This window comes from Rhineura floridana, chromosome 20, assembly GCF_030035675.1.
Source record: "Rhineura floridana isolate rRhiFlo1 chromosome 20, rRhiFlo1.hap2, whole genome shotgun sequence".
Taxonomy (NCBI): domain Eukaryota; kingdom Metazoa; phylum Chordata; class Lepidosauria; order Squamata; family Rhineuridae; genus Rhineura; species Rhineura floridana.
Genome location: NC_084499.1, coordinates 6,354,812 through 6,379,130, shown reverse-complemented (window position 1 = coordinate 6,379,130; position 24,319 = coordinate 6,354,812). Strand labels below are relative to the sequence as shown.

At 44.8% G+C, this 24,319-nt stretch overlaps 1 protein-coding gene across 1 annotated transcript in view; it reads right to left on the bottom strand.

Moving 5' to 3' along the window:
- Window positions 1–14,651, bottom strand: part of CERCAM (cerebral endothelial cell adhesion molecule) — a 46,859-nt gene extending 32,208 nt beyond the window's left edge. Inside the window, exon 1 of the mRNA XM_061604476.1 lies at window positions 14,113–14,651. Coding sequence (XP_061460460.1) covers window positions 14,113–14,636 — 524 coding nt within the window. The 5' untranslated portion in view covers window positions 14,637–14,651. The remainder of the gene's footprint in view (window positions 1–14,112) is intronic.
- Between the last annotated feature and the right edge of the window lie 9,668 nt (window positions 14,652–24,319).

Below are 24,319 nucleotides of genomic sequence, written 5' to 3'. Positions count from 1 at the left end.
GATTTGCTACCCTGAACTCCTTGGGATACAGGCAGGAGACAAAGGTGATGAACAAACTTGACAAAGAGCAAAGAAAAAGCGCAAGGGGAGGGGAGAGGGCTGAATTACTTGCCATGTTTACGAAATTGCAACTAGCCAATTTGGTAAGTCCTTTAGAGTCCAGAAATAACACAGAACACACTTGTCTTGACATTCTCACGCAGGTATTTATATAGAAAAATTGCGGCAGGGGGTGTGTTAATGTGCAAGTGGAGCCTGCAACAAAACGTTGCAATATGAACACTCCTATTCAGGGTTCCGGCTGGCTAGCCATGTTCTCTTCCAGCATACTCCATTCCATTTCCCACCCCAGATTGTCTGTTTTGTTCCCAAATGCTGAAGTCAACACTCTGCACCCACAGGACATGTTCAGTTCTCAATTGGCAGTCCCCTTCCCTCTCAGTTTCCCTGCCCCCCTCAATATTATTTGTACCGCTGCAAACCTTAGCATTCTTCCAGGACCATTGACACCTCCCCCTTGCGTGTGGGTGGTCTTGTTTTGGCTATATATTAGGCACTCGTAGAATGTGCTCACTATTAGTAGATAGGATCCCCCAAGCATCTCAGAACATAGAAATGTTCCCTTATACCAGGGCTAAGACTATTATTATTATTATTATGAAATTTTATTTATACCCCGCCTTTCGGCCAAAGGCCCTCAAGGCGGCTTACAAGAAAAATAAACACAGCTATAAAAATACAGTAAGATACAATATAAACAATACAATATACAAATATTAAATTAAATAGAAACGTTATCGACTATTTGTCGACTATAGTCTACTATATCCCAACAAGACCGAGGTGTTGCTTGTGGGAGACAGAGGAAGGTTGGGTATTATGGACCTGATGCTTAATGGGGTGAGATTGCCCCTGAAGGACCAAGTCCGCAGCCTCGGGGTCATTCTTGACTCCAGGCTGTCCATGGAGGCTCAGGTCTCAGCGGTGAGTCGGGCAGCTTGGTATCAATTACATCTGATACGGAGGCTCCAACCCTACCTTCCTGTTCATCTGCTCCCACAGGTGATACATGCCCTGGTCTCCTCTCGCTTAGACTACTGTAATGCGCTCTACGTGGGGTTACCACTGAAAACGGTCTGGAAGTTACAGCTGGTACAGAATGCAGCGGCGCGCCTCATCAAGCATAGCCATCGCCGTGACCATATCACGCCAGTGTTAATAGACCTTCACTGGTTACCAGTTGTCTACCGGGCCCAATTCAAGGTGTTGGTGTTGACCTTTAAAACCCTATACGGTTTCGGCCCAGTTTATCTGAAGGAGCGCCTCCAGAATCACCAATTATGCCACCTGACAAGATCAGCCTCACAAGACCTTCTCTCGGTCCCACCGGTCAAAACAGCTAGGCTGGTGCGGACCAGAGAGAGGGCATCCTCGGTTGTGGCCCCCACCCTCTGGAATTCCCTTCCTTTTGATCTCCGGCATGCTTCCTCCCTGGCTATTCAGGCGGGCCTATGGGATTGGGGAGGATTAATTTTTATGAGGTTTTAACTGGAATTGGTTTTAAATTGACTATGATTATGTTTGCTGGTATATTGTGTTGTATATTATGTACTGTTTTGTTATTGTAAGTCGCCTAGGGTGTCCACTAACCTGGACAGATAGGCGACCAACAAATAAAATTTATTATTATTTATTACTATAGTATAGTAGACTATAGTCTACAGTAGGGCCCCACTCATACGGTGGGTTACGTTCCAGACCCCCGCTTAAAAGCGAAATCCGCCTGAAAGCAGAACTCCGTCAATAAAATGGCGCCCAACGCCAGAAAAAAGCCGTAAAAGCGGAACAAGCACCATGTGAGTGGGGCCTTACTCTAACTGAAAACCGCCGTATTAGCGGAACGCCGAAAAGCAGGCCGCCAAAAAGTGCGGCCCTACTGTACTCTGACTGGCAAAGGCTCCCACTGGTCTCGGGGAGAGATCTTTCCCTTCTGCTTGCAAAGCGCGCACTCTGCACTGAGCTATGGTCCACCCCACCCCACCCATCTATGACACGCAGAAGGTTCCAAGTTCAATCCACCTAAAAGAAATCTTGGCTAGCAGGACTAGGAAGTGCCTTAGTCTGAAATTTTGGAGTTGCCCTCCAGATGTTGTTGGATTACAACTCCCATCAGTCCCAGCCAGATGTTGTTGGGACTACAGTTCCCATCATCCATGACCGCTGTTGGTACCGACTGGGGCTGATGGGAATTGTAGTCCAACCTCATCTGGAGGGCACCATGCTGGCTAGCCCTCATTTATTTATTTATGACATTTATACCCTGCCGTTCTTTTCATGATAGACACCCAAAGTGGCTTACATGTGGTCTCCCATCCAGGCACTGACCAGACCAGACCTGACCCTGCTTAGCTTCAGCAGGGATCTGTGCACAACCTGCCTTATACCGAGTCAGCCTGCAGATCCACCTAGCCCAATATTTTCTAGTCTCATTAGCAGCAACTCTCCAAAGCAGCCATCCCTTGTCTGGTGCCTCCAAAGGCCCTGCTAGCTGGGGCTGATGGGAGTTGTAGTCCAAAACAGCTGGCAGGCATCCAGCTTGGAAAGGTTGCTCCAAAGTCTCAGACTAAGGTACCTTCGAATTCTGCCAGCCAAGATTCCTTTTAGGCTGATGGAATCTGGAACCCTCTGCACTCAAAGCTTGCGTTCTGCCCCTCTGAGCTTTGGCCCTCCTTCCCCAAAACAAAACTTTGATTGGGACCCAAACCCACAACCAGTGCCAGATTAACACTTGCTGGGACCCTAAGCTATGTCACATTTAAGGGGCCCATGGCATAACTGAAGAAAGGCATACTGTAATAGAAAAGACAATGAAAATAGAAATAAAATGGTGTATTTGCATACATAGTGGAACAGAGGCAAGCATGCAACTAAAAATCAATAATGTAACTAAAGCATATAGCTTGCAGTAAGCCTATCTGCATATGAAGTATCTTTAGATGAAAATACCTTCTGATTTCTTAGCATGTATGAAAACTACATTATAGCCATTTTTGCATGACAAGCAATTGTGTAGTCATTAAGCATATTTTTGTCATATCAGCAGGATAATCTTTTAAAGTCTATTTCCCCTGTTTCCTTAATTTTTTTAACCAATTATGTAAATCTTGAAATTTAGTAAAAAAGAAAAAAGCTTGTAATGTACGTAAATCCGGCACTACCCACAACCTTTGAACAACTTAAAATCATAGAATAGTAGAGTTGGAAGGGGCCTATAAGGTCATCAAGTCCAACCCCCTGCTCAATGCAGGAATCCAAATCAAGGCATTCCCGACAGATGGCTGTCCAGCTGCCTCTTGAATGCCTCCAGTGTTGGAGAGCCCACCTCCTCTCAAGGTAATTGGTTCCACTGTCGTATGGCTCTAACAGTTAGGAAGTTTTTCCTGATGTTCAGTCGAAATCTGGCTTCCTGCAACTTGAGCCCATTATTCCGTGTCCTGCACTCTGGGACGATCGAGAAGAGATCCCAGCCCTCCTCTGTGTGACAACCTTTCATGTACTTGAAGAGTGCTATCATATCTCCCCTCAGTCTTTTCTTCTCCAGGCTAAACATGCCCAGTTCTTTCAGTCTCTCCTCATAGGACTTTGTTTCCAGTCCCCTGATCATCCTTGTTGCCCTCCTCTGAAACAGTTTGTCTGCATCCTTCTTGAAGTGCGGAGACCAGAACTGGATTCAGTATTCAAGATGAGGCCTAACCAGTGCTGAATAGAGCGGAACTAATACTTCATGCGATTTGGAAACTAGACTTCATTGCCATTGGTGGTCTAGAAGTCCAGTGCCCAGACCAAAGCTAGTGAAATTAATGTGAGTTGATCATTTGTGTGAGTTCAGCTTAGAAAGCTGCCTTTGATGTTAAAACAAAGGCAACTTGAAATTGAAAGCTAACAACCCCCTCATGTACTGCAAGCTTCTCTCAGTGCTGGCTAGGAAATCTGCAATTTAGATGCCACTATTGCTATCCACTGACATTCTCTCTCTCCCCAGGCAGTTCTTTGAAATTACATGTTCATTCTCAAATGGCTTCTGATCATAGTGTGGTTCTGCCAGCACATCATCTCTGAACACATTTATAGCGAGAGACTTGTATTCCCTCCCCACATCCCGCCCCACCCATCAAATTCGGCCTGCAAGGCAGACCCTCCCTGACGAGGAGCTGGCCCATAGAGCCAAAAAAGGCTTCCTAACCCTGGGCTACACAGTATGGATTTTCCAAACGGGACAGTTGCTATCACAGTGCTCTCCATTAGCTGGGCCAAATTGATAGATTACTTGGAATATTGGATGTCCCAAATTTTGTTCACAGCAAGAAAACTGTAAAAGGCTAATTAGCTGAAATCTGGGAACAGTATTTATTACCGTCCCAGTGATAATGTCTAGGAAGGACTATGTAGGGTATTCAACATTAAGACATTCTCAGAGTACACCCATTGGAATTAATGGACATGGCCCATTTGAGTACATTTAATTTCAATGGACCTACTCTGAGTAGAACTTAACTGGATACAAGTCTATGCTTACAAGACTATGCTGTAAGTCTTCTGTGTAAATTCTGCAGTGAAAAAGTGTTCTCTGAGTTGAGGAGGGGGTAGGGTTGGAATATGTGGTTCAACTCCAACTGGTGGGTTGAGGCTGCCTGGGGTTAAAAAGGGTAGCTAGAGAGGAGACCTCCTGATTGCTAGGCCAATACCTATCCTTTGATCTCCTGCTGGCTCTCCCTTCCTGCTAGACTGATATGCAGAGGATGCTGACCACATCTCCTTCTTCCTTACTCCTTCTTCTTTCTCTTGAGAAGGAGAGCAGACATCTTCTCTTTGTCTCTCCCTCTCCTCCAAGCACGAGGGCAAACACTAGGCTTAGTGTTTGCGTCTCCAACTTAGCTAGTTAGCTAGATGTAGAACTCTTTCCTATCAAGTATGTGCTTCCAGAATAAAGTAGTTATTTCTTATTATAAAGCTCAAAGTCTCTGTGACTAATCTGCAAGGAAGGTGTCATCTTTGGCAAAGATTCAAACACATAAAGGCTCACTCAGTCTCTCCATTCCCAATTTTGCCACTCTGCGACAGGATTTTGTTCCAGACCCTTGTTAATCAAGAGGAAAGCATTAGCCAATCAAAGGTGAGGAGATGGTAAACAAAGACGAGAGGACAGAGAAGACTAAGAGTGAAGAGATTTACAATCAAAAAAGTCGCAGCTTAAATCAGATCAGATGTGACAGGAAGCCAGGAATGGGAATACACCAAGAGACAAATGGGGACCAGATGGGAAGAGCATCTGCTTTGCATGCAGGTTCAAGCTCCGGCTGCATCTCCAGGGTTTCAGGCAGGGAGAAAACATCACTGAGCGAGATGGACCAATGGTCGGACTCAGTGTAATACAGCTTCCTGTGTTCCTAGATGCGGAGAGCCCAATCAGCAGAATTAAGAACAGACAAGATTTGGGGGGAGGAGAAAAAAACGGGGGACCAAGGTGGTTCTTCACAAAAAAAGTGAGAAGAATAGCGCCTGTATACTTTGCTCAGTTCAGGTTCTGCAAATGCTAGCAATGTACTCTTTTTACAAAAATGAAAGCTGGGAAGCTGGGGGTATGGTTGTTGCACAGGGGGGGAGGTTGCCACCTCCCCACCCACTCCCACAGATGCCCATGCACAGAAGAGAGAGTGGAGCTGAGAAAAGGCATTTGCACAGGTCAGCTCACTGGGAAGCTGGTACTTTTCACACATACAAGCTCTGCCCAGAGTCCACACCTCATCGAAATGCAGAGCTTGGGGACTTCCGGGAAGGGTGACTTAGCCTGTGCCTGCTTTTGAGACGGGCTCCTGCCTCAAAAGAAGCTTATTCAGATATATCAGTCAGTTTTTTCTTTTTTTTTTGACTGATTAAATTTCTCCCGGGTAGGGAGAAACGAAGAGATTAACCTCAAAGCCTATTTTTGTTGGGACGACCAGATCTCATTAATTTATGGGACGAGGTCCAGCCGACGAAGGTGGGACGGATTTTCAACAGCAAGCTCTATCTGTTAAAGCGAACGTTCATCTTATCTTCTAAGAGAGAACGCACTAACAGGCAAGCACCCTTCTTTCTATATTTTTCTTTTACTTGACTTAAATTGTTGCTGTTTAAAAGAGATTTGCCAGATTGATCGGTTTTTGACATCTCACTGGGGAGCCGTAACTTCTCTCTGCTACGCACTAATTAATAGCTTATCTCTGTTTTTGTTGCAAAAAGCTGTCCTGGATTTGCATTCTAAAGATACACACAGAAGAGGGATTTCTATTCCAGATTTTTATTTTGAAAAATATTATACTGTTTTGAGACTACTCTCTTTTTGGTCTATTTTATTTTGACGAATCTGTTTCTTGACGATTGCCATTAATTGTTTCGATCCTGGGAACTGCATTTTGTTTACTTAACTATTGGAGAGATAAGGCTGTCTGCTCTGTTTATACTGTGATGTCACCAAGTTTGGAGTATTAACCCAATTGTTGCTGAAATAAGAAGTGGTTTTCCTATATTTTTCTTTTAAAATGGCAATTAAGAAAGTGGCTGAGAATCTGGAAATAACTATGTTTCAGAGAATAATGAATGAGATTGAGATAACGAAAATTGAATTGAGTAAAATGAAGCAGGAGATTAAAGATATAAGGGTCCCTGTGAGAGAGGTGACCCTGGAAGGGGTCCCTGTGAGAGAGGAGACCCCGGAGATTGGAATAGGGGTCCCTGTGAGAGAGGAGACCCTGGAGACTGGAATAGGGGTCCCTGTGAGAGAGGAGATCCCGGAGATTGGAACAAACGTGGAACAGGAACAAGATTTGGAGTCTATGGACTTTAGAAATAAAATCTATTGTTTGGAACTCAATGTTATCTCTGAAGAAATTAATGAAGATTCTAGAGATAAAGTTATCAATGGCATGGATTATCTTCTGGACTGGAATGATGTGATGGAGCCCAATATAGAGAAAATCTATGGAATTAACTGCAGCCATGTGACAATGGAAAAACTTTTAAGAGATGACCCAGTGTATTTTGAAAAAAAGAACAGAGATATGATTTTACAGCAGTATTTCAGCAACTTATTCAGAATGGATGGCAAGAAAATATTTGGGATAGAGGTAATTCCCATCAGACTCTTATTATATGACTATGGCTTTGACAGCAAGATTATTATGGAATACTGATAATGGAAGATTGGATATTGAAATTACTGGACTTAACAAGACTACTGAAGATGGAAGATGGAAAATGGAACTAATAGAGATAATAGAACAATGGCTACTGAAATTACTGAACCTAACAGATTCTGATGTGATGGATTAATTGAAATGTTTATTTTGACTATGGTTATGACAATAAGATTATCATAATTAGTAATGAGATGGATTAATCGATATGCTTATCTGGAAAAAAAAATTGATAGATATATTTCTTAAAGAATTGAAACCTCTCTTTGACTTTTTGTGGAAAGAATAAAGTAATGTTTATGAGATTTGATGATTAAGTAAGATAACTACTGGAGGAAAGTGATTTTATAATATGACTTAAGAGACAGGATTGCTATATATTATAGACTTATAACTGATTTGATCTTTGACAAATGGGAAGTCAATATTTTACTCTTTATTTTTTATTTTTGTTTTTTTTTTTCTTCTTTTCTTTTTTTCTTTTTGTTTAACTATTTTTGATTTTGTTTTTTGTCTTTGAATGTTTTATGATTTTGTCTTGTATGTTTTATGAAAATCTGAATAAAAAATTATTGAAAAAAAAGAAAAGAAATGCAGAGCTTGGAAGATTACTTTTTAAAAGTAATGAATTACAGTTACAGTTACATGCCCCCCAAAAAGTAGTAATTACCGTTACAATTACAATTGCTCTGTAAGTAACCGATTACTTTACTTTGCCTCCAAAGTAATCACTACAATTACATTTCAGTTACTTTTAAAAAAAATGCCTACAAGGTGTTGGCCTTGGCTGCTGCACATCTAAGTAGCCTAAAACAACATTAAAAATAAACAAACACATACAGAGGTAGTAGAATAATTATTTTTATTCATAAGATAACAATGGTGGTCTCTCCGCTGGTAAGGGAAGTGGGGAGGGTGGCTGAGGCCACTACTCAGATCTTTGCATGCCAAACCAAGTGCAACCCCCCCGACTCAGCAAGCCAGCATAATCTCTCTCACTTAACCACCTCCCGGGCCCTGCCCTTCCACCAACTAAGGGACACTCACTCAAGCAAACATTTTCCCCTGAGATGCAAAAAAGTTAAAATACTGCAAATGCAGCACAGTAGCCAGAGAGGGTGGTGGAGGCCACTTTGTGTGCCAAGTGCAAACACACACACACACACACACACGTTGTCATCTTTCACCTCCACAGTTCTTTATCTCCATTCTGCTGTGGCCTCCTTCTCCTCCTCTATCCATGTTCTTGACCTCTGGATCGTTTTCCCCTCCACTCCATTCTTCACCACCACTATCCATTTTTTAAATAATTGTTTTCTCCACTCCACCCCGTCTCACTCTCTGCCTCCTCCCTCGTCGCCTGCTACCCATCCACAGAGCATGAGGAAAGAGCGATGCTGCACAGAAGCCCAGTTTGAGGCACATGGTTTTCATCCACAAATCAGAGGAGCAGAAGACTTCCCCTGCTCCCCCCCCCAAGTAATGCCCAAAAGTAATTCTGGAAACGTTACAATTACTCCACAAAAGTAGTAAAATTACTCCTAGTTCTATTGCAATCAAAATGTAAAGGAAAATTACCCACTCGTTGCTCAAAAAAGTAATGAATTACAAGTAATTCGTTGCTTGTAACTAGTTACTTCCAAGCTCTGTTGAAATGCCATCCCACATTATTTTCCCACTTAATACAGATTACCTGCTTACATGGAAAATCCAGTAAGTAAAAAAGCAAAAAAACCCCCAGAATCTGCAGAAATGGCAAGCCTGGATTAAATGGGGGCAGGGGGAATATGGGGTGCAATTTCGATGAGGACGGCGTCTTGCAGACCGTGTGAAAAATTTGCATGCATGACCTACACCCAGTCCACAACAAAGTGCTACGTGGAAGCACCCAACACATAAACCAAGATTACAAGAGTCGAGTAGGAAAAAGGATAAAAGAGTCAGCTAGTGTCTTTGCAGTGACTGGATTTTTTTTTTTTTTTTTTAAAGGATTTCTGAGTTTTGACTTAAAAGTTCCCAAACTTCTTTCTATCATGGACCACCTGAATTGCTGACAATCTTGGCAGGGCAGTTAATGATTCTTCTGCCTGTTTGAGCAATTGTCATGTGCTGTGCTCGATGCAGCATGATTTTTAATGGCATTTTTATTGCTGATTTGATTTCTTATATTGTATCACAATTTAAATTCCGCAGCATTCAAACTGCAATACAATAAAATACAATATCAGAAATCAAATCAGCAATAAAAATACCATTAAAAATCAATATGAATATTTAATGCAGATATGCCATGGACCACCTGAATGAAGCTTCACCCACAGACGACAGTTTGGGAACTTCTGCCTTAGTTCATCCTGAACTTGGTTCAGCCAGATTTATTTTAATTTTATTCATTATTACATTTATACCCACCTTTCCTCAAAGAGGGTTACAAACATAGTTCTCCCCCTCCCAATTTTATCCTGACAATGACCCTGTGAGGTAGGTTAGGCTAAGAGACATGCCCTAGTGGGGATTTGAACCCTGGTCTCCCAGATCCCAGTCTAACACTCTAACTGCTACACCACATTGGCTCTCCAGACCCCATCACACTCTAAGACAACCCCTTTGCAAGGTCCCATGAGGAAAGGAACTGAGTATGTGAAGCCAAGGGAACAGCAGGCTGAACCCTCTTCAGGATAGCAGCACTCTTCCCACTACCTGAAGGGATGCCACACAGAGGAGGGCAAAGGGTTGTTCTCTGCTGCCCTGCTCACGAGATCTAAAGAGCTTAAGTTACAAGAGGGCAGATTTCGGTTGAACATTAGGAGAAACTTCTTAATGTTAAGAGCAGCCGGACAAGGGAACCAGCCTCTGCCCATCAGTGTAGGCAGGACTGAGCTTGATGGACCAATGGCCTGACTGACAAGCCAGCTTCCTCTTGTACTTAGAGGCGTGGTGGGCTCAGTGGCAGCTAGTAGGGCCGAAGGCAGGGAGCCCAACAGTAGGTGGCGCCAGAGCCAATGACAGGCAGAGCCAGCTAATGTGAGTTGTGTCCCCATCGTCCTCGTCCTCCCTGAGTTCTGCAAGGGCAACACTGGAGAGCCATCTGCTGGAGATGCATCTGTTGGATTGCCTGCCACAAGGAAGAGGTTGGTCTGGATGGCCTACAAGACCCCTCTCCTACTCTAAGATTTATCCCTTCCATTAAAAATGACAACTTTGCAGGCACGGATCTGATCACCAGACATTCACAGGAACACTGTTTCTTAAACAGGCAGCGATGTTATTCATTTTCCCATGAACAATGTTTTTTTAAAAACTAGCGTTAGTGCAACACTGTCATTCCAGATCTGTGCTGCCCGTTTTACAAGTGAAGATGAACTGTTTGCATTATTTGTTTCAGCTGTTGAGTGGAGAGCAGCTAGCCCATGACAGGAACCCTTCTAACCCTTGGATCCATACACTGGCAACCTCAAGACTGGATTACTGCAAAGGGCTCTACATGGGGCTGCCCTTCAGTCTGGTCAGAAGCTTCAGCTAGTGCAGAATGTTGCAGCTAGACTGGTGTCAGTAACAGACTACCGCCAACGCATGGCACCAGTGTTAAAAGACCTGCCCTGGCTTCCCATGTGCTACCCGGCCAGGATCAAGGTTCTTGTACTAGTGTACAAAGCCCTGAACAACTGAGGGCCAAGATACCTTAAGGACTGCCTTACCTTGTATGCCCTGAGCTGATCACTGAGATCATCTGGGGGGAGCCCTGATAGTGGTCCCCCATGGACCAGAACCACGACTCATGTCAACGAGGCATTGCACCTTCAGTGTAGTGGGCCCAACTCTGTGGAACTCCCTCCCCCTAGAAATCAGACAGGCACTGTTCCTAAGTTTCCGATGGCTTTATTTCAGGAAGCCTTTGCACAATGAATGCTTCTCTGATGTTTTCATCTCTGATGTTTAGTTCATGTTCAACATTTTGTACATTACATGTTTTTATTTTGTAAGCAGCTTTGAGACGACCCAGATGTAGCAAAAAGAACAGTCTGCTTTTCTAAGACAAATTAATAATGAAATAAACAAACAAGGGGACTTGGGGTCCACGGGCCAAACCTGGCCCTCTAGGCCTTTCTATCCGGCCCTCAGGACTCTGTTCCCTCCCCAGGACCCACAACTCACTGACCCTACTCTGCTCCCTCATTGAGTGCTTTCACCAGGCTGGAATGCACCCATGAACTACAATAACACCTCTCACTGGGCTGGATGGAATAACCTCTGGCTATTGGGTGGCTGACAGCCAGTGTGGTATAGTGGTTAAAGTGCTGGACTACAACCTGGGAGACCACGGTTGGAATCCCCACACAGCCATGAAGCTCGCTGGGTGACCTTGGGCCAGGCACTGCCTCTCAGCCTCAGAGGAAGGCAATGGTAAACCCCCTCTGAATGCCGCTTACCTCAAAAACCCTATTTACGGGGTCACCATAAGTCGTGATCGACTTGAAGGCAGTCCATTTACATTTTTATTGGGTGGCTATTGCGTCTCCTATTGTGCAAAGGCCACAGCCATTGCTCTGGCTGCTTTTGCAGCCCTGCCCACCACTAGTATGTGGCCCCTAGAAGGTCACTCACGAGGGAACGTGGCCCTCGGGCTGGAAAAGGTTCCACACCCCTGGCCAAGGTTGTCACCTACCCCTGAATCAGGGCCTGCACTCCGCTGCCACCTTGTTCTGCCTACAGATACTACAGCTGTCAGCAGGAGTTCGCTCTGCCCAATCAGACTAACTCTCCAGCAAATTTTGAACAGGCCAGGAGCAGCAAGTCGAAAAACATTGCTGGAGGAAAAATAACTTTGCTTAATTAAAAAAAGGGGGACGGCGGTGGCAGGGAGAACAGAAACTAATATATAACAGACACTGCACGGTAGAGCTAGGATCCCAAACTGGACTGAGTCACCATGAGAGTCCTGCAACAGAGGCAGCAGATGGGGAAAAGCTCATGAGCGCTTAAAAAAAAAGAAAAGAGATTTATGCTGCCGGAATAAGGTTTCCTACAAGCGCATCGAAAAGACTGTAAAACATGCCTCAGACCGATGCGTTTGGAACAGACAGACAGGGAATCCCTCCCGTTTCTGTGGAGTACTGAGATGGGGGGGGACAAACCCCCCAAGGCTGGATTATTGGGGGGGAAGGAACGGCAACAAGGAGGGCTCTTTGGATGCCATTCCAGAGGAGTGGGGAACATCTGTAGCCCTCCAGATGTTGTCAGACGCCATCTCCCATCATCCTTGGCCCCCGGCCATGCTGGCTGGCTGGTGGGGGCTGGAGTCCCAACAACATCCAGACGTCCACAGATGTTCCCCACCCCTGAGCCGGAGGACGAGTGAAGGCAAAGAGCAGCCCCTCAAGATCTGCTGCCCCACATACGACCCCCCAGTCTTCCCAAAGCTGCGGCTTGCCAGCTGTGGCTGGACTCCAACTCCTCTCACAGCTCTGACCATTGGCCATGCTGGCTGGAGGTGATGGGAACTGGAGTCCCACAAGAGCTGGAGGGCCACAGATTTCCCATTCCTGCCATCCTAAAATGCTGGCGTTGTTCCCACACTTCTCCATCAGCGTAACTCAAAAACTTGCCACACTAGCAGAGGGGCGAGGAACCTGTCGCCCCCACCCAATTGCTGCTAGACTACAACTCCCATCATCCCTGACCACAGGACATAGTGGCAGGGGCTGATGGGAGCTGGAGTTCCCCACCCCTGCCCTAGCATTTTGACAGGATCCGTCCCCAAGGAAGATACAGTCTGAAGCATTTGGGATTCTGCTTATCCGCTTGCAGGGACTGATCTCACACCCTCTTTTGGCTGTAATCCACCCCAGTGTCACAGGAATGGGGTGGGCTGGGGGGGTTCCCTCTTGAAAGAGGAGGGGGCGCCTTAAAGAGACCACAGCGCTGACTGACACGCCGCAGCTTTGGGAATGCATTTGGCAACAGTTTCCTGAGCGACCCCACCTCCATTGCGGCATCTGTCGAGAAATTAGGTCCTCCAAGAGGGCCTCGTTGCCTCCAGCTCTCCCCCTTGATCGACCCCAGAAACGGGGGACATCTGTGGCCCTCTGGATGTTCCTGGCCTCCAGTTGCCATCAGTGCCGGCCAGCGAGGCCAATGAGTCCGGCGTGACGGGAGCTAAAGTCTAACACCATCTGGAGGGCAGAGGTCCTCCACCCCGATCTACCCACCAGGAGCTGAACTCGCTCCATCAGATCTTGTTGGGTCTCAAGGGATTGTTGCCAGCCCAGCCCCAAAACTACACCTCAAGAAGAAGGGCAAACACAATCGAGGAAACAGTCCAGGCGTGTTGAAGCGGCGCTGGCAACATTCAGCATTCTCTTGTTGGGGAACCCCAAAAAGACTTTCACAAACACACACACTCCTACACCCCAAAGCCAGACACCTGTAAGTATTCAGGTGTCGCCCCAAATCACCCACACATCTGTACCCCTAAAGCCATGTCTGGCACAGCCAGGTGCCTGCAAGGACCTACCCCTCCTTGGAGAGCCTCACTCCACGCAGCCCCAAACTGAAAGGCACCTTTGCTCAGACTACCCAAAACATAAAGACAAATAAAGGGGGGGGAGCTACCCCCGGGCATGCACACAGGGGGCGTCCCAGTCTAGACAGCCCGCCCAGCAGTCGAGCGCTCTCAGGCCCCCCAAATCACCCCACAACCGCTCCACTCATACAATGCCACCCCAACATTAACTGAGATCCCCCCCAAAACAACCCACCCGCACACTCATCGCCCCTGTTCTGGGGCGTCTCAAAGCGAGCCCAAGTTTTTCGGGGAGAGGGGACCCCGCAGAGCCCCCCCCTCCCGCCCAGAGGCGCTTCCGACGCGGGGCCTTACCAGAGGGAGATGCGCCCCTTGGGGTAGTCCAGGCGCTCCAGGGCCCCCAGGAAGTGGGGCAAGGCGTGCTGGGAGTTGCGGGCCAGGATGGCGATCACCACGGCGGGCCAGTCCTCCTGCCACCCGGCGGGGCTCCCCCTCCTCTCCACGTCCGCCTCGGGCGGGGAAGAGCCCCCCAAGCCGGGCCCGAGCAGGAGCCAAAGGGCGCAGGCGAGCCAGGGGGCCGCGGCGGGCGCCCCCATTGCGCGCAGGCGGCGGAGAGGTGGGCCGGGGGAGACTGAAGCTTGGGAGGGGAGAGGCGGGCTGGGGGCCAAGGGGGCGGGGCCAGAAGGCCGGAGGGGGCGGGGCTGAGACGCCGAGCCGCTCCCCGCGCGGAGGCATGGGCCGTCTCGCTCAGTGTTGTCTGCACGGGCAGGCAGCGGCTTCTCAGGATTCCAGGCAGGGAGTCTTCCCCAGCCCTGCCCTGTGCTGAACCTGGGACCTTTTGCAGTCAAAGCGTGTGCTCCTCCAGCTGCTGCGGCCATGACTTAAAACTAAAGTAACCTTCCAGTCCTCATGGTTTTGCATAAAGGAAGATTCTAGTCCTCATGCCTCTGAATTTGAACTCAACAGGAGCACAGGATGCTGCCTTATACAGTCAGACAGTTGGTTCATCTGACTCAGTAGTGTCTAAACTGACCAGCAGTGGTTTTCTAGGAGATGCCGGAGGACTGAACCTTAGGGCCTTTCTGCATGCACATTTATGTATTTTGTATGGTTCTGATTATTTATGATATCTATGTATTGGTCTGCGACCGAAATGAAATTTTACTTATTTTCTGCATGCAGAGCCATAGGCTCTGCCATTTTGGCTGAGTGTTACGCCGGCCGAAGCGCTTTTCTAAAACACAGAGACAGGATTTCACCAGGAAATCTGTTTTCAGTGGCAGAACTGAGATCCGGGACACCATCAAACCCATAATACAGAAGGCCAGTTATGGAAAGTACATTTCCTCACCAGTGACTGAACGATCAAAGCCAGCCCCAGACATCTGGGACCCCAGACGGGCATTCTGGATAAGAAGAGTTGTGGATTCTTCCTGGCAAAACCAAGCCTTAGCCACCCATCCCTACCCCACCTCTTTTTTTAAAACAAAAATTAAAGATGCAAAACCATTTATTTTCCCCCTCCACCTATATTGGCTTGGCAGTGCATACTTAATTTTAGACATATGCTCGAACTGCCTCTCTATTTTCAGGTACCTACCTGTCCCTGGTAAAGCACAGAAGAGTTGTTGGGGAGAGCAGCTTTTAAAAATATTATTAATTTAATTTATTTAAAATATTTATATCCTGCCTTTCAACCGTAACCCAAAGGGTGGCTTACAACTCACCCACAAATAATAATATATAAATCAAACAGCTGATTTAAACAAAACTAAAACTACAGCAAATGCAAAGATGTATCACTGAACACTAAAGGCAGGATCATTCAGACCATGGTATTCTCAATCTCTATGTATTGATGTGAAAGCTGGAAAGTGAAAAAAGCGGATAAGAGAAAAATCAACTCATTCGAAATGTGGTGTTGGAGGAGAGCTTTGCAGATACCATGGACCGCGAAAAAAGACCAATAATTGGGTGTTAGAACAAATTAAACCAGAACTATAACTAGAAGCTAAAATGATGAAACTGAGGTTATCATACTTTGGACACATGATTCATTAGAAAAGATAATAATGCATGGAAAAACAGAAGGAAGTAGAAAAAGAGGAAGGCCAAACAAGAGATGGATTGATTCCATAAAGGAAACCACAGACCTGAACTTACAAGATCTGAGCAGGGTAGTTCATGACAGATGCTCTTGGAGGTCGCTGATTCATAGGGTCGCCATAAGTCGTAGTCGACTTGAAGGCACATAACAACAACAACAAAAACTACAGAAGAATTACTGTCATATGAGCACACATATTCCAAGGTTCATCACTGTTCAGGCATCGCACACTTCAGGGTCTCTAGAAGTTAAATCTATTTAACGGTGTTTTGGGCTTGTGCTACTTCCAGCTGGGCAGGATTTTGGACAGAGGATATTCCCAGCCCCACCTGAAGATGCAAAGGATTGGACGCAGCAGGACCTTCTGCCTGCAAAGCTATACTCCGCCAAGCAGCAGTGGCCCTTGGGAGTACAGTGACGTCAGGCAGGGAGGGTTTAGCCTGCCTTCATTGCAACCACCCTGCCCAGACTGGGAACCTTTGGGCCCTGACTTATGTGTACAAATCCCCCGAATCTCTCCTTCATTTGCTTCTATGGGTTTTTCTACTGTTTTATTGGTTTTAGGTTGTATTTTGGTTTTAATGGATATTGCGTGTGCCCCTTGGAGATTTTTAAAACATTAAGCGGCTTCGAAATGCTTTTAAGGAAAATCAATAAAGAAAACTTGTGTCTCCCCAAAAGAGGAGTGGGGCCCCTCCCCTTCGCCGCCTGTGACCCTGAGAAGCCGTTGCACGGAGGCCGCATGCACACCATACATTTGACAGACGTTATTTCCCGCAAAGAATCCTGGGAACTGTAGTGTGCCACACAGAGAGCTACACCTTCCAGAACCCATCACAAACTACAGTTCCCAGAAGTCTTTGGAGGAAATAATGTGCTTTCATTGTATGGCGTGTACAGAACCACAGACATTCCAGCCACAGGACTGAAGGTCTCCACACTTGTGGGGTGGGTTCCTCCTTGGTCTGGGACACAACCTTCTCATGTCACCCCCACGGCCACAGGAGCAGAGGAGCTTGCAAGCCAGACAGAAGTGTCTCAGCCAGTAGTGTAGTGGCAAATTCAGAAGTGCAGGGTCCCTTCGTGATAGTCACAGCCACGCCCCCTCCCCCTTTTCCCTGCTGGGTTGAGAATGAGATCCTTGTCAATGTCTTCTCTCACAACAACAGATGTTCCTAGGAGCCAAAAAGCATGAAAGGGGAGTGTTAGCTACTGAGAAGAGTCTTCTCAGTGGCTGACTTACCTCCTTTCACTCTGATTGGCAGGAAAAGACAAGGAAGCATGTTAGAAGACTCTTCTTGGTGACTTGTAGGATGCTGGAGACAGGGGCCCTGCTGGGACTCTGCTCCCAAAAAAGTAAGGAGACTAAGACCCTCTGAGACACCAGACGACAACATCCCTGATCCCAGCCATCATAAAAGTGCCTGGCTAGCCATATGTGTCTCCTTGTGAGAAGATAATGGAAACAGCTGTCCAGAGCAGGAACTAGCTCAGACTCAGGAAGGGCCAGAGCTTTCTAGCTCTTATATAAGCCCTCAGGGTATATCTAGACAACTTGTTTATTTATTCATCCTGATTTGTTTGCAGGGAGGTTAGACAACGTTGCACCTGGTTGGCCACTGTGAGAACAGGATGCTGGACTAGATGGGCCACTGGCCTGATCCAGCAGGCTCTTCTTATGTTCTTATGTTCTTATGCATCCAAGCAAATGTTATCTGACCCTTTCCAGTAGATTTCCCTGTCACAAAAAGTCCAGTCTTCGGAGAAAGTGGGTTGCACAAGACCTCTCCATCAACTTTAATGACGCAACCTTAATTTGCTGGTATGATATTGAATCAAATCAAAATATCAACAGTCTGGAAAGCACCCTTAGTCTGAACTGAATAGTTGCTGAAGCTCCTAGCTCTGCGTGCACACTCTTTCCTGAAGTGGGCAATGGACACCACTTCGGGACTTCGATCACCTTATCCTGCCGCATGTCCAGATAAAGCCTGAATTTGACCCTCCTTTGCAGGAGGAAGAGAGGAGACCTGAGGAAGATGCTCAGAAAAACAGTGCACGATTGGTAGAAAATTGTGACAGGCTTTGCATTGACGTAAAATATCTAATCCTGTTTGCTTCTGTGCATATGAACACACAGGTTGGGAGGGGCTGTTTTGAAAGGGTTACTCAGAAGGGGTGTACCTTAGTTCCATACTGTTCAGATGTGCTCTTCCCATTCATTCCTCCTTCCCCAAAGGATGCTCGGATTCAGCAAAGGATCTCCCAGCAGACTGCTGCCATCTAGTGACCACAATTGCATCCTGGCTTGAGTTTGCTTTTTAACTGGGAAGGTCGCTTCCAGGTAAGGATGGAAGAACCTGTCAGTTGTAGTTCTCTCGGTTTCTCTTTTTTTCCAATCATAAATTCATTTCCTCACATTTCTGCAGCAAAGTGTGGATTAATTTTTTAGAAACCATCGTGAAAATTCTTCAGCATATTAGTGTGAATTTCTCCCGATGAACACATTTTGTATGCCGTTTTGACTAATGTACACATCATTACAAGCACTTTATCCTAATATAATGCATTTTTGCATGCTATTTTCATTAATATATTCATTTTTATTCACATTTCCCCCTAACATATGCATTTTGTAAACATTGGCGAACTGAATTACAAAATTTGGAAAATGTGAATTCTGAAGGATGGCTGTGTTTCAGTCCTCATATTGTTTTGGAAAGTGTGAATTGGATAGATTAAGCTTTAAATGTGAACTGGATCCCCCATCCTTACTTCCAGGCAATTTGTTCATTGAGGATTCATCGTGATTTGTTTGTACAAACTTTGTGAGAAAGTTAGCAGGCGTTAGCTATTTCTGGAACATTCCTTTTCATTTGTTTGCTTTTGTAAGGTGTTGCGTCAAAGCAAGTATTATCCCACAACTTTCCAGGGCATTTTCCTGTCAGTTTCCTTATTGCAAAAAGTCTGATATTTTGGGGAAGTGGGTTGTGCAAGACCTCCCAATCAACTGTGATTCCACAACCTAAATTTGCCAGTATATGATTGAATCCCATTGAAAACAGTGGCAATCTGGAAATGCCCAAAGTAAAAGAGTGAGAAGTATTGTGTGCACGTTAGAGAGGGGAGAGAAATTCAATTCAGTTTGTATTTAAAGCCAAATCTATCAGGTTGCCACTTTCCAAATCAATATGACAACCAAAATACAACCATCCTTCGAAAATCTCAGTTATCTGCATTTTGTAATGCGGTTCTAAACCAATGTTTACAAACATATATATATTAGGGGGAAGTGTGCATAAAAACGTTACTAATAAAAATAGCATACCAAATTTTTATTAGGATAAACTGCTTGCAAAAATGTGTACATTAGGCAAAACTGCATACAAAAATATGTTTATTGAGAGAAATTCACACTAAAATACTGAAGAATTTAAAAAATCACAAATTGCTGCACAAATGGAATTTCAGGTTGGGAAAATGAGAAACCTGGTCCGCGCTGTTGTGTGCAAAGTTGAACTATGGAATTTGCTCCCACAAGATGTTGTGGCAGCCAGCAGCTTGGATAGCTTGAACAGCTTGCAAAGGGAATTAGACAAATTCACGGAGGATAAGGCTATCAATGGCTACGAGACATGATAGCTTTGTAGCTCCTCCAGTATCCGAGGAGATACGATTCTTAGCATAAGTTCCTGAGGAGGGGTGGGGGAGAGGGCTGTTGTGCTCATGCCCTGCTTGTGGGCTTCACAGTAGCATCTGGTTGGCCACTGTGAGAACAGGAGGCTGGATTAGATGGGTCTTTGGTCTAATCTAGGAGGGCTGTTCTTACAACACAAAACTGGGAGGGATCCCTAACACCGCAGAAAATGGATAAAATCCAAAGTTACCCCAACAGAACTGAAAACTGCCCTGTGCACATGTGAAGTTCAACGCAGACAAACGGAAAGTTCTGCACGCAGGCTTAACATCAAATGCAGGGGCTATAAGGTGAGGGGTGCTTGGCAACAGTACAGGTGAAAAGGATTTCAGGATCACAACCAGTTCCAAACTGATCACAAGTCAAGAGTGTGATGCAGCTGTAAAGGAAAGCTGACGCCATCGTTTCCGTGCCACAGGAAGTAACAGTTCCACTATTACACAATGGTCAAGACCTCCTCTGCAGTACTGTGCTCATGACATTCTCCTTTAAGAAGAACGTAGCCAGGCAAGAATGTGCTCAGAAGAAGACATAGAAATAAACTCGTTAAGTGCAATCCTATATTATACAGCCACAAGAGTGGCTGTATAAGATAGCCAGCATGGGTATTTCACATTCCACAATGTTAATTTGGAAATACCCCCCATGCCATTCTGATGCTTCCCATAAGTTCATTTCAAAACAAACCCTTACAAAACCTATAGTCCTGAATTCAGAAATGCTTGCTCAACAACCCTCTAAATTTTCATGGTAATACACAAACAAAACAGTCAGAATCGTGAGTTCAAAGTGTAAAAAGAGATAGGGGGGAAAACCAGAGCCCTGTTGCACTTTTTTCTGTCAGAGCTCATATATGGTTGAAATTAATTAAAAATCAGCCATGTTCACAGAGTGCCTGTAATCCTATTACTGACCTTGCCCCATATTCTGACCTTCGACTTCTGCAGTTTAAAAGTTAAAAAAGGAAGACTTTGGGAGTCAGGATGCTATTGCTAATTCCAGAGGAGGAGAGTGGAAACACCTACAGCTAATTGACTGCACCCGGCCTGCAGATGAGCTATGAAGGTTGCTGCAATGCAGAACTTTTGGGGTCTCCATCATCCCCTTTAATATTGTACCGCTGAATGTATTATCCAGTAGAGAGAAAGAGAGTGATGTTGTATTATTGGTTTATAGTTGAATTGTGCATCTGCGGCCCAGACTGAGAGTCTGGGTTGTCATTTTTTGTATGCTTCAAAGATGCCCAATACCACTCAGTATGAGAAACTGAATTGGTATTGAGTATGGCCCTACCTGGGTGAGAGACGGGGAGGGAGTGGTTGCGTTGGATGCTATGTATTTTTGTAGGCTACGTGTTTGTTCCTTGTGGTGGTTTGCCTGGAGATAAGTTATCTATATGGTTTGTGGGAATGCATCAGTGTGGGATTTAGACATGGAGGACTGTTAAGGACATATTTGGGAGGGATTCTTGGGGAGGGTGTAGTTCCTAGTATAGTTGTTTTAATTAATTAACTAATGATGCTGTTTTGGGAGTTTGTATTTTGTATTTGATTCTTAACTCATAATGTTTATGTTTAAGAGAATACTTTTATTTTTCTGATAATTATGCTGTTTTGAATGTGTTTTTTATATTTGGCTTGAATTTGTAATGTTTTCTTTTAATATTTTGTGACGTTTTGTTCAATGTTTTAATCTAGGTTGTAAACCTCTTTGAGATTTGTTTTCCAAATAATATAAAGTGGTATAGAAATGACATAAATAAATAAATAAAAATGCCTGGCCAATTTTTAATTAATTTAAGAAAATTAGCATTGGAATCAATGATAAGGTCAGGCATGCTCAGTAAGAACCAACTGTCAGTGTTCTAAAAGCCAGACTCACAGCTGCTGGGCTTGCCTAATCAGGGGGCCACACCCACATGAGACATTTATTTCACTTTAGGCAGTCATGGCTTCCCCCAAAGAATCCTAGGAAGTGTAGTTTGTGAAGGGTGCTGAGAGGAGACTCCTATTCTCCTGACAGAGCTCCAGTAGCCAGAGTGGTTTAACAGTCAGCTGCTCTGATTGAAGCGGATCAAGGATTTCCTTGATGTTGAGCTTATCTGCACAGATTTTTTTTTCTGCCTCCCTCCTTGATCTCAACAAGTAGCATTTTAGGGTTTTTCTCCCCAGTTTCGCTAAAAGTACTAACAATTGTCACATATTATGTCCATTATTACACATATAGTATTATACATTCCAGGTCTTCTAAAGAAACCGGAACATACAACAATGCATATAACTGTATAAAAATACAGTATAAAAACACTTATATATTTATACTTATAAAATTATACTGCAGAAACAGAATACTGCATGGTACTTGACTCTTTTATGTTATTACATGTATAACATAAGGGAGGGTATATATCATTTTGTATATAATTAGTTGGACACAGGCTGCTCAGACATAAACAGGCACTCGATGGGGTCTGGTCAGAATCTGAGTCTGGTCAGAGCCCCAAATCCCATGTACAATACCTTTAAAACTGATTCCTCCACTACCCTAGACAAAAGGACAACGCAGGAAGCAGATGGAAGAGGTCGGTTACCCACTACCCATGCACAATTTTCGTTGTGACAATGAGACACCCTCTCCTGATTTATACATGAACCAGGTAGATGCATAAATACACACATGGGGCCTCCTCACCATCACATCTAATCTAGTTGCTTCTAATAATAATATCCAACTTAGTCATACTCATAGTAGACCCACCAAAACAAATGAGCATAACTAAACTTAAGTCCACTGATTTCAATGGGTCTACTCTGAGTGTGACTTAGGTCACATGTTCAGCATACATTTAAAGCATTCTTACGCCATTTTAACCAGGTGGGGGGGAACCTTTGACCCTCTGGAGGTTGCTGAACTACAATTTCCATCAGCCCTGGCCATTGGCCATATTTGCTGGGGCTGTTTGGAGTTGTAGTTCAGCAACCTCTGGAGGGCCAAAGGTTCCCCACACCTGTCTCAACTTCCTCCAAAGAATCCTGGGAATTGTTGGTTCTTAGGAGACGCCTCAGAGAGGTACAATTCTCAGGATTCTTTGGAGGAAGCCATGACAGTAGTATAAGGGTGCTTTAAATGTATGGTGTTGATGTGAACTTAGTTGGATTAAATAACATAATAACAATAACAATAATCTATGATGACCAATAGCAAAGTTCTCTGGGCAATACTACACAATTATAATCAATTAAACACAATTTAAACTAGAAAGCTGAGAATGAAATCAGTACAACAATTACTTTCGTCAACACCAAGAAATGAAGAAATGTAAAATCTAAACCAGGGACGGCTGGGGAACCCGCCAGTGACCCTTCAGATGTTGCTGGGCTCCAGCGCCCATCAGCCCCAGCCAGCATGGCCAATGGTCAGAAAGGATGGGGGCTGCACTCCAACAATGTCTGCAGGGCCAAAAGATTCCCTGGCCCTACCTTAAATCTGTTCATTTACAGCAGATGTAAGGAACATTTGACCCTCCAGATGTTGCTGAACTAAAGCTCTCATCACAGCCTCAGCAAGCACAGCCAATGGCCAGGGATGATGGGTGTCGCAGTTCAGTGACATCTGGAGTACCAAAGGTTCCGCACACCCGATTTTCAGAGATTAAAAAGCCAGATGGTCCACCACAAAGTAGGTAATTCACTCATTCATCATTGGCGATCACTCGTGGCCGAGTAAGATTGTCTTCCAAGATAAGGTCTTTAACGGTGGGTCCATAAGTGACTGTGGAGGCCAGTTCTGGATCCACACAGCCTCCCACAGTGAGGACATAGGTTTCCAGATGGAAGATGGTCACGATGAGGATTTGCTTGACGTGCCTTCCGCTTAGCTCGTTTGTCCCTTTCGCCCTGTACTCGTGCTTCTTCAAACTCCATAGCACCTTTGATAATGGCTGACCTCTGACTTCCGGGAAGGGTGACTTAGCCTGTGCCTGCTTTTGAGACGGGCTCCTGCCTCAAAAGAAGCTTATTCAGATATATCAGTCAGTTTTTTCTTTTTTTTTTGACTGATTAAACTTCTCCCGGGTAGGGAGAAACGAAGAGATTAACCTCAAAGCCTATTTTTGTTGGGACGACCAGATCTCATTAATTTATGGGACGAGGTCCAGCCGACGAAGGTGGGACGGATTTTCAACAGCAAGCTCTATCTGTTAAAGCGAACGTTCATCTTATCTTCTAAGAGAGAACGCACTAACAGGCAAGCACCCTTCTTTCTATATTTTTCTTTTACTTGACTTAAATTGTTGCTGTTTAAAAGAGATTTGCCAGATTGATCGGTTTTTGACATCTCACTGGGGAGCCGTAACTTCTCTCTGCTACGCACTAATTAATAGCTTATCTCTGTTTTTGTTGCAAAAAGCTGTCCTGGATTTGCATTCTAAAGATACACACAGAAGAGGGATTTCTATTCCAGATTTTTATTTTGAAAAATATTATACTGTTTTGAGACTACTCTCTTTTTGGTCTATTTTATTTTGACGAATCTGTTTCTTGACGATTGCCATTAATTGTTTCGATCCTGGGAACTGCATTTTGTTTACTTAACTATTGGAGAGATAAGGCTGTCTGCTCTGTTTATACTGTGATGTCACCAAGTTTGGAGTATTAACCCAATTGTTGCTGAAATAAGAAGTGGTTTTCCTATATTTTTCTTTTAAAATGGCAATTAAGAAAGTGGCTGAGAATCTGGAAATAACTATGTTTCAGAGA